Source organism: Propithecus coquereli, unplaced genomic scaffold (assembly GCF_000956105.1).
Source record: "Propithecus coquereli isolate 6110/MARCELLA unplaced genomic scaffold, Pcoq_1.0 Scaffold14, whole genome shotgun sequence".
Taxonomy (NCBI): Eukaryota; Metazoa; Chordata; class Mammalia; order Primates; family Indriidae; genus Propithecus; species Propithecus coquereli.
This window is the reverse complement of record NW_012138302.1, coordinates 19,062,944-19,079,633: the sequence shown is the minus strand read 5'-3', so window position 1 is coordinate 19,079,633 and position 16,690 is coordinate 19,062,944. Positions and strand designations below refer to the sequence as shown.

Below are 16,690 nucleotides of genomic sequence, written 5' to 3'. Positions count from 1 at the left end.
TTTGCGTGATTACGTTTAACTATGTACTTGTCTGTGTGTCTGTTTTTTATTTACTATGTTTATGCTTTTATGTGTATGTATTTTCTGTTTTTGTCTATGTGAATGCATGTGTTTTCTGCATATTTCTATGTTGAGTATGTGTTTCGTGGGTGGAGGTGAATGAGTGCTGGTTCTGTGTGTGCTATTTGACCATGTCAGCAACTGCTCTGTTTGTCAAGTAAATGTGTTATAATTTATTTATTTATTTGACAGAAAGAGAGCAGCTTATCTTAAGGACTACAGGAGGAAAGGAAAGAAAAAAAAAAAAAAAACCAGCCCTGTGTTGCTCTATTTTAAAAGCTACTCTGTGTTGTTATGGCAGCTAATTTTCCTTAAATGATTTAAGGAAACGGATCTGTCTAGAAGAGCTGCAGCCAAGTTGTTATAGCAACACAGGCAGCAGCTGAGGAGGGCCTGTCTCCTCTAGGAAAAGATGGAAATCACCTCAAAGCGTAGAAACCCCTCAAAAAAGCAACCCTTGCTTGGGTTCTGAGGGACTCTGGGGGTACAGGAAAGGGCTGGAGGAAACCCACTCCCCTTCCCAGTCAGATCCTGGGGATTCTTCTTAGCAACAGCCCTTGTCACTCTTGAGTTCAGATCCCGTCATCCTTCACCCAGACTCTTGCAACAAGCACCTAACTGGTCTCTCTTCTTCCTTCTTAGTCTCACCTCCCTTCAGCCACTCTCCACACTGTAGCCTTAGCAATTTTCTACAGCATATATTCTTTATGCATCTGTTCATTCACATCATTCAACATAATATTCTCCGCAATGCCGTGTTCTGCGCTAGGTCCCGGGGCTGCAGAAATGAATAGGGTATGTCCTTGAACAGCATGTCAGGGAATGTTGGCCTTTATCCCAGAAGTAATGGGGAGACACTGAAAGGTTTTAAAGCAGGAAAGAGAGACCCAGGTGGATATAAATTTTAGAATGACTCCAAGGTTTCTAGATTGAGGAAGTGAATGGCTGGAAATACTTTTCATCGATCGCTCCCTCCCTTGTTCTGTGTTTCAGGACTCTCCTCTGACTGCTCGCATTCTCAAGGTTGAGAGAGGGTACGTGCTAGAATATTCCCAACAAGCAGCATTTTGCTCCATCGCCTTGATTTTTTTTTAAAGTCATGGTAGTTAACTAAATTAAAAATCAATTTAAAAGAGGGCCTGAGACTTTGATTTTAGTAGGAAGAGAGCATTGGCCATAGGAAGAAGCCAAACTCGTTGGCCCGGTGTTTAAGCCCTTCCGTGAGTGTCCTCAGCCTGCCCTTCAAGCGCCCTCTTGCAGCTCCTTGCTATAAATCCTGCACACCAGCCCCAGCTGCTGGGGTCTCCTACCCCATTCCATTGCTCGGCTTTTCCTGAAATGCCTCCTCCCCTTTCCCTGTAACCTCCCTCTTCTCCAAACCATAGCCTCTCCACCTGATGAAGGAGTACCCATTCCTAAAGGCTTAGTTCAAACACAAATTGCTTACAAAAGCTTCCTTGGATCCCCCACCCCCACCCCCACTTTGATTAACCTCCCCCAGACCCATGTTTCCAAAGCGCTGTGTATTTTCTTTATCTTAGCACACATTCCTGACTACCTTGAATTAAAATTTCATAAGGGTCTGGCCTTCCCATCAGATTGTCAGCTCCTCCTGGCCTGAGATCCTGTCCCATTAATCTCCGTAACCCTAGAGGTTACCCAAGGGTCTTGCACATGGCAACACTGAGAAATGCACGTTGCATTCAATTAACCGAGGATTTTAAAGCAAATGCTGCCTTTTTACTTAGCTTATACTCAACACTTCTCTGGGTGTGCCTACAAGTATATAGTTAGATGCTATAAAGTTGCAGATGGATGGTCCTGGGAAGCCCATCCACAAATGGGCTTAGCTTTTTAAGATCACAGCTTTTTAAATGAGTGTGAGAGGAGAACCCTGTCTGTGGCCTTGCGCATGAGTGACTCTGGTTGTGTGGCTGATTGTGTCATGTGAAGTTACTGTCATCTTCTATGGGTAGGGGGTGAGCTCTCACTTGAAAGGTGATGCCATTTCTGGTGCTAATTATCTAGGGAAGAGGTAGAGCTCTGTCCTAAAATCAGAATAAGAAGGAGAGAGTTCGATGTAGAGCAGAGTTGGAACTGACTGCCCTGGTCTTTACCACCACTAAAGACACTGAAATGTCTAAGCACAGCTCCTGAACAAGAAGTGGATGGATGGTGGGGACGGGCGAAGGACTGGGAAGACAAGGGATCTGGGATCTGGGTGAGCCCTTGGTGGCCAGAGAGAGCTCATTTCAATGGTGGGTAAATGGGGAGGCACTGAGTCGAGGGATGGAACAAGGTGATGAAGATGATCAGAAAACTGTGTCATGGGAATGACAGTAAGTGATGCCATCTCAGGTTCTATCCCTGGGAGTTTTGGAAAATCTCAGTGGGTTGCAGGGGAACCCAGGAGAGGGTTTGTGTCACCAAACCAGAGCCTTCATTAAAGGAGGGCACAGTGATGGGGGGAGTGAAATCAGGGGACACTCTGAGGGAGAGATGAGATTGGGGAGGGGTCTGTGTTTCATTGCTCCTTTCATCAGGAAAGCCTTCTAAAACCAAGTCACAGAGGCTCTAGGTCTGCTTCATCATTTGCTTAACGCTTACACTGAGCTCCGTGTCTGGTACTAGGGACCCTAAGGTGAATCAGCCAGACCCTCCCCCCAGGAAACGATCAACCACAACTGGTAAACAAAGGCCCCCATTCACTGGGCGCTATCACAGGAGTGAAACATGAAACCCTTTATGTCTCAGATCCAGTGTAGTCCTCTGAGTTAAGCACTTCTTTTTCAAGATTATCACTTAACATCCAATGTCCCCCAGAGGAGTTAGGGTTTGTGAGCTTTGAAGTCAATGCCATTACTAACACAAGGACAGCAGGCTCTTGTTGCCAGGTTAGAAGCACACAGAGGGCTCGTTCCTGGAGCCTTCCATTGCAGGTTGGAAATATCACTTCTCAACTGCAAACTGAGCATGTCTAAATTTGGATGCATCACTTGACCCCACACTTACTGTGTGTCCTGGTTTCCCATCTCAGGAAGGGTGCCACGTCCACTCTGCTGCCCAAGTCAACACCATGGGCAGCATGCAGGACTATTTCTCCCACTGGCCATGGTCACCAAGTCCCTCGTGTCTCGCTTCTTAGTATCTTTAGATTCCTCCTCCTCCTTTTGAACCCTGTAGTAGTAGACTCTAATTGTCTCCCATCCTCTAGCCTGGCACCCTCCAAATCCATTCTCCTACCAGGCACCAGAGGGAGCTTTCTGAAATACAAACCCGATTCTGTCACTTTCCTGCCTATAATCCTTCAGTGGCTCCCGATTTCCATGAAAATCAAGTCCAGATTGCTCCCTGTCTCATAACTCCCCCCTCGCCCTTCTGTCTGCCCCAGCACCAGCCACACTGGACGACTTTCAGTCTGCTGAGTGTGCCTCCCTCTTGAGGCACACACATGTGCTGTTTCCTCTGCCTGAATTCTCCCCTGACCCAAGTATCCCCCATGTATCAGCTCAGATGTTTCCTCCTGGGTCGGACTCCCACCCCCTGTGCCTACCTATATAAAAGAATTACTGTCCACAAATGCCTGTTTCCACCGGGCTGTGAACTCCTTAGGGGCGGGCACTGGCACCCAGCACAGGGCCTGAAGGAGTTCAGTGAGGAACCACGCTCAGATGGTGGAGGGTCTTGCTGAACCTCTGAAGGAGTGAAGCTGTGAACATTTAGAAACAAGTCTGGAAGTTGTCCTGGCAGTTCAGATAGCCTGGAGTTGAGTGATTAGGGTTATGTATATGATACTAAAGGTCGAGAGTAGAAACGCATTTAAAGCTATTAGGGCAGATGCCTCAGGGCACTGCAGTGTTTGCAACCGGGCACAATGATGCCTGAAGTCAAATGCGAATCCGAATCAGATCCAGATAACATTTGTTGAGGGTCTGCTACACACCAGTACTGTGCTAGGTGCTATCACACCACTTTTAACTAGAGAGATCATTTAATTTATCATCCAAACCAGGACACTTTTAAGAGTGAAAGGGGGCACTGTTAGAAAATAGTTCACGACAACAGGTGTAAACCAGAACTGCCCCAGGAAAGCCAAGACTTATGACCGCTCTACCTGTAAGTCACACTTTATGCTTTTGTTTCTGATAACCCTTGACATATTTTATAATCTATATTTATCAGTATTTACTTGTTTAAAGCCCATTTTCCCACTATATTGCAAGGGTTAGGGTTTTGTTTACTATTAGAACTGCAGTGCCCGGTAGACATAAAACAGGTATATAAATAAATATTAATATTTGTGGGGAAAAAAGGAAGGAAAAAATGGAGTAAGAGATTGGACAAGAAAAGTGGGGAAGAGAGGAAGAGAAGGAGGGAGCTGGGATCCTATTCCAGGTGAGCATGACTCCTATGTTAGTGCCCTAAGCCCTTGCTTGGGGCAACAAAGGACTGGATGTTCAGGAAGAAAATGGCTTTCACAACTAGTTCAGCACCCAAGGTGTACTTGTTAAGATCCGATCAGCTGATGATCAATCTATTCATGGCACAATAATTTCCTAATATCTCTGTAACTCAGTCTTGCCTGATCTGTGTTTTGCAGCATGAACGAGTGCCCAGCTCTTTGTGAGTAAATCAATAACTTCTACTTGATGATGGCAATGGCAGGTGAAGCCTCTTCCTCTTTGGGATCCTGACCCCCTTCCCTTTTGTTTCTCGCCAATCCACCCCGCCCCATCACCATCCCGTTCTCTCTTTGGGGATTCATCTAAAACACTACTTTGTTCAACAGCTCCCATTCCGTCACTCCTCCTGGTCCAGTGTCTGTTCTTTTACCACGGCCCATTGTTCTCTCTGAGAATTACTGTTTTGTATCTGTAAACCATATTATATTTGGCACAATGGGATTTTCCATGTTCAATCCAAATCCACTCAACAGTTACTGAATATCTATTGTTAATCAGATCAGAAAAAGTGTAGGAGCTTGCTCTTTTTGAGGAGGTATCAGAAGAAGGCATTGTGATTCTATCAGGGAAATTGTAGTCAACACAGAAGCCTGGGAGGGCAGAACTCAGTGGACTACAGATACTTACCTAGAACATCAGAAGCAGCTTCTCTCTGCAGGGAAAGCTGATCACGATGGCACTGAGAGTTCAGGGTAGTAAAGGGATTTGGTGAGCACAGTTACAAAGAAGGATGATCTGGAGAAGGAGGCAAATATCCTAAAGCTATGGCTTTGCAAGCCCTGACACAGAAGGTGGACTAGGAAAGGGCCTAGGAAAGCAAGAGTCACATAGGAGGATCGAGATGACAGTTGATTTCACAAGTTTCACAACCAAGATCACTACATTGTACCCAAGGATTTACTTTTTCATTAATCCTCACTCTAATATATGCATTTGTTTTTAAGCACACATTTCTGTCTGATTGATATATATGTTACTGTTTAATTCAGGGTATTTTTATTGGCATCTTCAATGAGGGAAAGGAGAATGAGTTACACTGGTGCATCTCTGAAGCACCCCGACTCTGTGACCTTTGGCTGTCTTAGCAGTCACCATCTGTCACCTGACAGCAGTCAACGGGTCATAAAATCAGTCTTCAGAGTTGGAAGGGACTCAGGTGTGGTTTCACTAGAATTTCTTTCAAACAATTGAGTTTTCTCTCTGCACCATTTTTGACTAAAAGTTGAACACTTTTAGTAAGGCAAAGCTCATAGCTCACACACCCCCTCATCCTCAGGCAGCTCTAAGTTTTAAAGAGTTCTATTTCTCTATAGGCCCTACCTCTTCCCATGTCACCCACCCAAATAAAGGTCTGTCCTGCCCTTTCTCTGATAGCTTTTCAGAGATAGAATGATCATGGTTGGCCTTGTTTCTCTAAGCTATGAAACCCCCCTGTCTTCTCCTATTTCTTACAGATAAGAACCTGTCCCTGTGAGCAAACTTGGTGTGGACACCTGTTGTTCTGTCTGTCTATTTCCCCCTCTTCCTTCTGAAATAGCAAGCCCTCTTCTCTAGGAACATCTACCACCCCACCCCCTAACTCCAACCATGCAGTTCCAGTGAGGCTGCCCTATCCTCACATATCCTTTCCTCTTGGGCCAGAGTTGACTTCCTGAGAGGTGGACATGTCCTCCAAACTAGGCCAATCACAATCCTTTTGGAATTAGAGCTAGAGAGTGAGGGTAAGTCATTGTAGTGGTGAGAGCCTCTGGATGTGACATATGGCGGTCATGTTCCCAACACGTGGAGGCAGCCAGTCTACAGTCCTCAGTTATATGACATACCCCCAATACTCCTCTAACAAATGCTCTATTTTGCTTACGTCAGTTCAAGTTGTATTTCTTTAACTTGTAACCGGAGAGGCCTGACAAATATGGATATGCTCCAATATATTTCCTTCATCCCATGAGACCTCCACAACTGAACCCAATGTTTGTGAAGGGTGGGGAAAGGAGAAGGGATTGGGAGAAGGTACTTGGGTCTATCAGGCCAGGGACAAGCAGGCCTAGTGCCTCCCTGGTTTTGACCATGTATCACTAATTTGCAGCTCCTAGTGGACTTTCCCAGTACAACAATTCCCTTTCCCAGATCAAGCCATAGGCCAGCAGCGGAGGGCGTCCAAGTACTTACTGGGTCATTGTACATCTGGATGATGAGCTGTTTCACCCCATGCAGGGTGGGGTGGGCCCATGGAGAGGGATCCAGCCAGTGACGATTCAGGTCAAACCCCATCAGAGAACACCTAGGCAGTACCCAAAGTAAAAATCAGTACAGATAGGACGAGCTGAGCTTCTCCCTTGTCAAAATAGAGTTAGGAATAGGATCAGTGATTACGCCACATCATTTGCTGTTTTCCAGAGCAGTTCTTAGCATTTTACTGTATTAATTCATACAGTGCTATCAACACCCCTATGAGATCACGACTATTATAATCCCCACTTTACAGAAGAAGAAACTGAGTCATAGAGAGGGTCAAAAGTATTTCTGTGGCACAGTCTCACTGCAGCATCCACAGACACGTGACCCACAGTCACACGCACATCTTCTACACAGTGCGGCCCAGAGAAACGCTCAGGTCAAAGCTATGGGCATCGCCCCTATTCTTCTTTCACACACACCTACAGCTAATCTGTTGTCCTCACCCTCAAAATACATTCAGAACCCAACACCTTGTTATGGCTTCCACTGCTGTCATTCGGAGCTTGGACCCAGGTCCAGAGTACTGTAATCATCTTTTACTTGGTCTCCTTGCTTACATTCTTGCCTCCTCCCACTCCACCTCCCATCCCCCAGGTTCTACATAATAGCCAGGGTGCTCCTCTTAAAACATAAGTCAGACCGTGTCCTTTCTCTGGTCAAATGATTATCTGTTATAAGTAGCATAAAAGCCCCAGTCCTTACAACAGGCTGCAAGCCCCAACGCAGTCTGCCAGGTTAACCTCCGTGGCCTCAGCCCCTGCCACTATCCCTCTTCCTTCTCTGTGCCAGGTGCTGGTCTTGTCACTGTCCCTCTAATACACCAGATGCTTCCTGCCTCAGGAACTTTGCACAGATTATTCCTTCTGCCTGAAATCCTTTACCCCCAGGTATCTGAATGACTGATTCTCTCACTTATTTCAAATCTTTGCTGAAATGTCACCCACTTAATAACACTTACCCTGACTACCTTCTCTATACTCTCCCTTGGGAACCTTAGATGCTTTCACTAGGGCAAGTGTAATGGTGATCTCTGCTTCTCTTCCTCTCCCTCTTCCTCCTCTTCTTCCTCCAGATCTGTTGAAAGTCCTGCTTGTGTTTGAGAAGGGACTCCTCCTCCACGGCTCTGTCCCCATGCCTCCATCCCCTGAGTCCTCTCCAGGCCAGCCCAGGCTGAGATACAACTTCCAAAAACACTTCACTTGCTCACACTTCAAACAACCACTCTCCTTCTCTCCAACCCATCCTGTTCCTATCCCCAGAATGAGTCTTCCACACAGATCTGACTGTCTTGCTTTCTTGATCGAGATTCATCTATGACTGTCCATTGCCTATAGAATAAAATTCTGCTGTTTGCAGATTCTTAGCCAGATTCAAACCTGATGGTAGCCATGTCGCCCTCACCTCTTTCTCCGCCCCAGATTGTCTTTCTTTTTCTTCTCCACCCTTCTGTCCCACTATTTTAACCTCCCCTCATCTTATCTTTCAAGCCCCTCTCTATTTCCTTAAGGAATACAATTTAACCCCTTTTCAGCTTATAAACTTTGCATCCCCACCTATCGCCCTATTTAGCAAAAGAAAGGACTCCATTGGGGGACCCATTTCTACTTTCAGATGGTTGGGGAGAGGAGAGTGGTAAATAATGATAATTCTTCCCATCACTTAAAATAAGCATGGTGGGAATCCTGTGGGAGAATAACTGATGTTTCCTGGAGGCACACAGAGAAGGGCTTGAAGAGAAGCCACTTGAGTTGGGCCTTGTTGAAGGAGTAGAGTTTTGCCATGTGTTGGGGGCAGAAGGAAATGCAGAGGCAAAGAAAGGAACTGTGAAACCACCCAGGATTTGGGAGAAAGGTGGACAATTTGGTTTGACTGGATCATAGAGTATCTAGTAAGAAGGTGGTAATGGTAAAATTGTGAGGGAAGATGGAGGTGGAATGTGAAGAGCCTTGAATGCCTGGCAAAGAGTTTTACTGTTTTGTGTTCACATTGCTGTATTTGGATCAACCAAGCGCCGATGTTGGCTTCTCGCTGAGTGCAGAGTGGGAACAGACAGCAGTGCGTGCAGCTTCCAGCAACATCACCGTTACAATCCAGGGAACACAATCAACAGGATTCTTCCTAACGTGACTTGTCCCAAGAACTAAGTACTTTCCTAAGAACTAATACTTTATCTAAGTTAATCCTGACAACAACCCCATGAGGAAGGCGCTATGAGTATTCTCGTTTTGCAGATGTGGAGCAGAAGTAGAGAAAGGTTATAAACAGCTTGCTCAAGAAAAGAGGTGATGTCAGGATTGGTGCCCAAGCAATGTGACAGCAGCCCCTGAGCTTGTAACCCCTTTACCTCATAATAATAGCTATTGTTGAGTATGTGTTTGCTACCTGCCAGGAACCAGGTTAAAGCCTTTCCATGGACTTTGGCATTTACATACAATAGCTATACATTCCTTTGTGAACTGAAAATGAAACTTTAAGCCCTCTGCTAACTGAACATCCCTCTCTCAGCCAAGGGAGCCCCAGAAATACCTTAAAACTGAGTTCCCAGCCATGACAGGATAGGAGAGATAAAGCACAATTACATGCATATGATTTTCCTTCATAAATATTCATGACTCCTATAGCTTGTTGAATATGTATGTTTCACTACCCTGCTCAGTATAAAATTTTATTCCCTTTTGTCTCTTCTTTGAAGCACATGTGCCTGGCTTCTGGCTGGGGCTCTGCTTCCCAACATGTTGAAATGGCCACCTGACAGGTTGCAACCTTTACGAGAAATAAAGCTCTCCTTTTTCCAAAATATAAACCTTGTTAATTTTTTTTGGTTAACAAGTGGCAACCACAAAGGGACCCAGGGGGACCCCCAGTTTTCCCCAGTGTGGTTGGAGGTCAACACACCAACGTCTGCATGAGCTCACTGATAGCTCATTTGTCTCCCTTACCTCGCTGGGAGAAACTCAGGTAAGGTTCTCCTGGATCCAAGATCTCCTGCTTTGAGGATGAAGAGCTTGGAGACTTTATTTCTCTCCCCTCTTCTCCTTTTCTCCCCAGTTCCAGTTCCCTCCATTCCAGACCCCAGAGGGAATGTCTTTCTTAGCCCTGGGGTTGTGGGGGCTACCCCAGCTTTCCTGGTTCCCTTCATTCTGGCCCCCAGAGGGAATGTTTTGTGGGTCCTGGGTTTGTGGGGACCTAGCTATATTCAGCTGGTCCGTAAGGGTTTATGAGGATGCTCATGTTTCAGCACTTGGTGAGGTTGCTCTCGTAAAGGTAAAGCACAGCTATCAAAACTTCAGTTCTAGGAAAATGATCTCTGATCCAATGCCATCAGAGACACTAGTGATTAATGTGCTTAAAAAACTATAAAAAAATTCTTGTAAATATTTGAAATCTAACCTAAAATGATTTAAAGCTTTGCTGGGCACAATAAAATCTTAGGAGACCTCTAGTTTATCTATGTACTTAATTAAAACAAAGAGGCTATCAAATCTTCCAAAACAATGAAGATAATGCTATAATTGGTGTTTCAAGTTTTCCAAATGGGATCAAAATTCTCTCATAGCCTCCCTTAATGATTTAAAGTTAAAAGAGACTCCAAAAAAAAAAAAAATGGCACATATGAAATATTTAGAGTCAACTATTTCCTTTTTTTTTTCCCTACCTCTCCCTTCATCTCTGCTCCTAAACAATTGTTTTCCTTTTCAATTAGTTTTTTTTAAAAAATTGCTCCAAATATTGACCTTTGTTTTTTTCTTCTGTTTAAAAACTCCTCTATGATATCAGCTCCTGGAATGGGACACAGCTACCTAACTAAACTGATTTATTCACAGAACTAAGAAATTAACTAAAGAAGATATGGGGTGATATGTTTAAATTTCGTGGGGTTTTTTTCCCCTTATTATCCCAATTTGCTTTCTTTCTCTCTCACTCTTTTGTCCATCTCTAACAACCTCTAACCCAAATTTCTCCAAAACTATCAGTTTGGCTTTGAATATGTGAACTTTTAGCTTCAAAATAGACTAAAGAGATTAAAAATGTTTTGCCTTGAGGTATATTTCTTTAACATATTTTAAAATAACTGCTACAAAACTGTCTTTTATGAGAAAAAATATGCATATACAGCCAGAACTACCTTTTCCTGATCTAAAGAAAAAAATGTAAGAGTCTCCACTTTTAAAGGTCTGAAAAGAAACATTTGCCATCTCTTCTCTCTGAGGGCTGTCACCCATAAGCCTTCATATGCTTAACAAGACCACCTTCTGCGAACTAGTCAAGACTTTTCTCCTCTCTCTCTCTCTCTCTCCCCGCAAAACCTATTTTTCTGCTTTTCAACCTTTAATTTCCTGTCTTCTTCCACCTATGAAAGACACATAAGGCTTTTTGTATATAAAGGGCTAAGGCATGTGAAAAAATATATATATATTTTTTACTTGTTCCGTTCTCAATGACAAACTCGTATTTTTAGTTTTGAGCCCCTAGATTCTGGTGTCTGGATAGGTGGCCATGGTGGGGCCTGGAAACATGTTCTCAGTGCCTAGACCAGCAGCTGCAAGATACAGCCAAGCTGGATAGGGCCCCTTCTTCCCTTCTCCAGCTTTGCTTCCTGGCTTTTCCGGGAGGGGTTGGATCCTCTAGGCATCTTGTGTTTTGTTCTCAACAGTACACCTGGTGTGCAAATTGAGGACACTAACAGGCTTTGCCCTTCCTAGCCATCTTGGATGTCACGTGGCTACTTAAGACCTGAGGTGACTGAGGAGGACATTGGAGATGATAACTGTGTTATAATTTCAAAATTCTTTTCAGTAATCTAAAATCTTAAAGTTGTATTATGTTGAATTAAAGATGACCATAAAACATCTGAGTTATTTATAAGTAAGTTAGAATACTAAAACATTAATTGTTGGATATAAGTTTGAGTTTGTATACTTTGACATCTTATTTTTATATGGTATAGAACACTAAAGATATTTAGATATGCTAATAAAAATCGGGAACCGATAACAGCTCACAGTTACTTTAACTTCCTAGATTTTTTTTTATCAAAAATAAGGGTTACTAAGAGTTAACATTATAATTAATATATGTAATTAAAACTACTATGTATAAAAGAAACAATTCTATATACAAAGTATAAAAAAAATTGGATATGGCTTTTTTTCAGAAAAAAATAAAATTTTTGCTTTTTAAAATATTTTGAATTATCACTTTGACTAAATAAATAACTGTTTTTATAGTAACCTATAATCCTGTTTACAAAGAGTGTTTTAAACCTTTGATATTTGACAAACTTTTCAAAATCAAAATTTTTAAATTGTCTTTTTGGTCTCAAACTAACTTTCTAAATATTAGGGCCACTGAAAATCTAAGAGAAACACATTTGTCTTATTTGGTATGTTAAAATTATACAGGAAGTATTGTCAAATATGAAATGGTGTTTAACTTTCTTTGGGTTATATTTATATAAAAGTATTACTAATATATGTTCCAAAATTATATAAAATTCCTAAAATTCTGATATGCTTTAATATGTGTTATCAATAATAATTATGATTATATTAAATTGTCATATGCCACAAAAATAACCAAATTTTCTTTGTCAATTGTCTTTTAACCGTGGATATTCTAAGACTTTTTGTCATCCACAATTATTATTTTACTTTAATTCTTCCCGAAAAGTGGTTTTCTACTAACTTTAGAGATCATACGCTTTACACTGAATCCTGAATTCTTTCCCAGCTACACATCTCCAAATAGTGTTTTCAAACTCTTCTTCCATGTTTCTGATTTAAACTCAAAGAAATTGCCACCACCTTTTCCTGAGATCCTGCAAGCACAGCACACTTTGTGACCTTGTGACATACGAATTCCATGATAAACTGTTCTAAATATTAATATTTGTTTTCTATACGAAAGCTACTTCTGCTTTAGCTGAAAATGCTTCAAGTTTAACATCTAGACACCTCAACTAGATGCCCTCTGGACTCTAAAGAAACTGGCTTAATAATAATAATAATAATTATAATAAAACTGATGTATTCCTGAGGCTTGCTAACCTAACCTCAAGCAAGACAAGAATTCATTACAGTCTGGGCGCAGTGGCTCACGCCTGTAATCCTAGCACTCTGGGAGGCCGAGGCGGGCGGATTGTTTGAGCTCAGGAGTTCGAAACCAGCCTGAGCAAGAGTGAGACCCCGTCTCTACTAAAAATAGAAAGAAATTAATCAGACAACTAAAAGTACATAGAAAAAAATTAGCCGGGCATGATGGCGCATGCCTGTAGTCCCAGCTACTCGGGAAGCTGAGGCAGGATTGCTTGAGCCCAGGAGTTTGAGGTTGCTGTGAGCTAGGATGACGCCACGGCACTCTAGCCCGGGTAACACAGTGAGACTCTGTCTCAAAAAAAAAAAAAAAAAAAAAGAATTAATTACAAGGGACTAAACTAATTTTTTTAACCATTTGTTTAAAACATTGTTAATTCTTTTATGTTTTGTTTTCCAGAAGACAAGAAAACTTTTTTCCCTCTTTTGAGCTATTTATAGCTTACAACAAATTGGTAAAGTAAATTGTATAAACAATTTGAAACATTTCTTTTTCTCTCTACTTGATTTCTCCAGAATTTGGCAGCTTTTCATAAGTATTGTTATTTTATGGCAATATAGTTATTTGCATAAGTTCAATAAGAATCTGTTTTTCTTTTATAACAGGACAGAATTAGAGAAACTGGTTATTTTCCAAAGACTTTGACTGGAATGGCATATTTTCAAATATGCCCAGACTGCTTTGAAGAGTCAGGTTGAATTTATAAGGGCAATAGAAGCCCTCTGGAAAAAATACTGACCTGATACCTCATCTCTAACATTTCCTGATCTGTGGTAAGTAAAGAATGTCACTTTCTAACAGTCCAGAAATCTCAAATTACTTTGGGAATCTCGGAGGAATTTCCCAATTCATGCAGGTATCTACAGGCAGTTAAATCCTTGGCTTGAGAGACCTTTAAGTAACCTGACATTCCTTAAAAAAAGTGGGTGTGGGGGGGAGGTTCCCAGCAAAACCAATTTTAAAAAAGAAAGCCTATGGCCAATGACTATCCTTACTGTACCTTATGCAAATAATCAAACCGAATACAATAAGACTAAAATTTATTTTATAAATAAGTTGGTCTTACTATAATTTGTCTTTAATAAAAATGAGAAACTAGAGAGAGAAAATTATATCTCAGAAAAAAAGAAAAGGCCCATTATTAAATCCTAGTATGTCCTTTTGTTTTTAAGTTTTTTATTATTTGTCCAAAGTTTGGACTAAATCTTGGTTATTCCTTGACTACAAAAGAAAAAAACAGTTTATAATTGTCTTCATGACCTTTTTATTTGACTCCCTAACAGAATAGGTTCCTTTTTCCATTTCGTTACCCAAATTCTTCTTCTTTAATTGTCAAATTATTAATGTTATTTATCTCTTATTTTACGTTGAGAAAACCAGAGTCATAATACCTTGAAGACTAGAGATAATCCAAGGAAGCCTACACATTTTCCTCGTCTAAAATCTCACTGGGCCTGCTTTGTTTCCATTGCTAATGTCCTGTCACTACAGACAGACCTTCCCTTCTCTAGGCCCAGGGACTTAGGTGAAAGAGGGAGGCGTGTGAGACTGTAAGGGCCATTTAAGGGGTAGAATGGTCTTAACAAAATGCTTATGTCTTCCAGCATAGATTGTACTCTTCCTACCCCATCATCCTCAGTGGAGAGGAGCTCACAAAGCAATGTCCCCTCTATCCTAGGATCTCCATGAGAGCAGTAATGCCTGGATACTAGTCCTTCTCTCTGCTCCAAACAGAGGGGTCATGATGCTCACCCACATGGCCAGACAAATTACTTCCTGACCTAGAACTCCCAAATGGGTCCATTTTGCATTTGCTATTACAACATGAGCATTTTCCTTTGTTACTAAACTCTTTGTAACTACGATTGTCATCATGTTGTAATATGGCCTATTATCCCATTGTATCCCCCACAATTAATTTGGCCATTTCCCCACTGTGGCACATTTATGTTGCTTTTGTTGCTGCACTATTTTTAAAATGCACTGTTGAATACTCCAATTTCTAAAGTTTTTTTCCCACATTTCAGAATTATTACTTAGAACAGTTTCCCAGAAGTAGAATTGTGTGGTAAGAGGATTGACTGGCTGTAAAATCGCTGTTTAAAATGAAAAATAGTCCTCAATATAGAAAGTAAAAAAAGGGGAAAAAAAAGTAACCTCACCTTCTTATCGCCCAAAGATAACTACTATTAGCCTTTTGAAGCAGTTCCTGCCATCTTTTCTTTCATCTAATAAGTGCTTACCATGTACCCTGACACAAATCATCTCATTTCGTCTCACTTTCATCCCATAAAATCCCTATATTACCATTTCGCAGATTAGGAAAAAAAGGCTTAGAAAATTTAAATAACTTCCTCTAAGGTCACAGAGTTATACTATGGTGGAGTGAGAATTTGGGCTCAGGTGAACCTGATTCTCGGCGTCCAAAATCTTACCAGTTGCTTTCCTTACTCTGCTCTTCTCTGGCTACACTAAATTATCTTTCAAAAAGTATATTCAGTGTTGTGATTAGTGTCTGGACCCACAGACATATACGTGCAGTTCTTAAATATTCTTGTCTGTGATATTAGTACTTGTGAGAGTAATTAAGGACAGACAGAGACTCACAGACACACTCATCTGAAACCTACCAGGGTCACTCAGCCAGCATGTGGGGAGTGGGCTTCAGACCCAGGGCTGTCCAGCTTTAACGCCCTCGCTCTCTGGGGGAACAAACTGTTTAACAAGCTCTCTGCCTTCAAGAATGTGTAAATTAATCCAGGAGGGGAGACTGGTATAGGGAAAAAGGATGAGGCAAGGACTAAATGCAGCAATTCTTCAGTTTTATTGAGAACCCTCTATACACAAAGCTCTATGGTAGTGTTGCTGGGATAGAGTGATTGATAAGAAATGTCCCCTGCCCTCAAGAAATATATAGTCTAACAGGGCAAAGAAGATATGCTCATAAGTTTACATTCACTTATATAATTCAGGAAATTGTGAGAATTAAATGAGATAATACATGCAACAAACTTAGCACAGGTTCTGCTACATAACAGCCGTTGTTTTTATTGTACCTTATTATTATTTCATGCCGTGTCCTCTATGAGGGACGTAGACTAAAAGCTTTGCATTCCATAGGAGGCTGGAGTGAACAGCAGTGGTTGGAAATGACTCTTATGATTTCTGCCATTCTGGGAATCAGGCAGATCTGAGTTCAAATCCGTGCTCTGTTCCCTCCTGACTGCAGTAGGCATTTGTCCATATTCTCCAGGGAATGCTCAATGTCTAACCCTGTTATTAGATGGGAGGTTTGGGTGGGGTTTGCTCCTTCATCATTGCAAGATAACAAGGCGATGGCCATGCCTTGTTTCCCGCCGTGGAAGCCAGATGAGCCAGGTTCTCCTGTTCGTGACCTGGCAGCCAGGGCAGCAACAGGGAATCCAGGCTCAGACAACAGCCACTCTTAGCCAGGTCTTAACTGGGACTAGGTGACACAAAGTGACCAGGAGTGTTGTGCACAGCGCTTCTGTGATACAGAGGCAGATTATTCCTGCCTTTTAGAGCTACTCACTTAATTAATTGATTTTCAAGTCTGGCCACCAGTTTCTGCTTGATTCTATAAGCCTTTTCCTATAAACTCCCTTTTTGCTAAAGTGGCTGGCGTTGGTCCTTGTTACTGTAGCTAAATGCACCTCTGACTGATGGCCCCATGGGCTAATTTACAGAAAAGTCCAGCAGGCCCTATGTTGTCCACTTCCCTATGGCTGGTCACCGAGTAGAGGGAACCACCCATCTGGGTGCGGTGGCCACAGAGCTCTTCCACCCCCCACTGAGCAGGTAAACATTTGGAAAGG

At 42.1% G+C, this 16,690-nt stretch overlaps 1 protein-coding gene across 1 annotated transcript in view; it reads right to left on the bottom strand.

Annotated features, from left to right (window-relative positions):
* AGBL4 (ATP/GTP binding protein-like 4) overlaps window positions 1-16,690 on the bottom strand; it is a 1,510,571-nt gene that overhangs the window by 88,891 nt on the left and 1,404,990 nt on the right. The window contains exon 9 of the mRNA XM_012639488.1: window positions 6,693-6,804. Coding sequence (XP_012494942.1) covers window positions 6,693-6,804 — 112 coding nt within the window. The remainder of the gene's footprint in view (window positions 1-6,692; window positions 6,805-16,690) is intronic.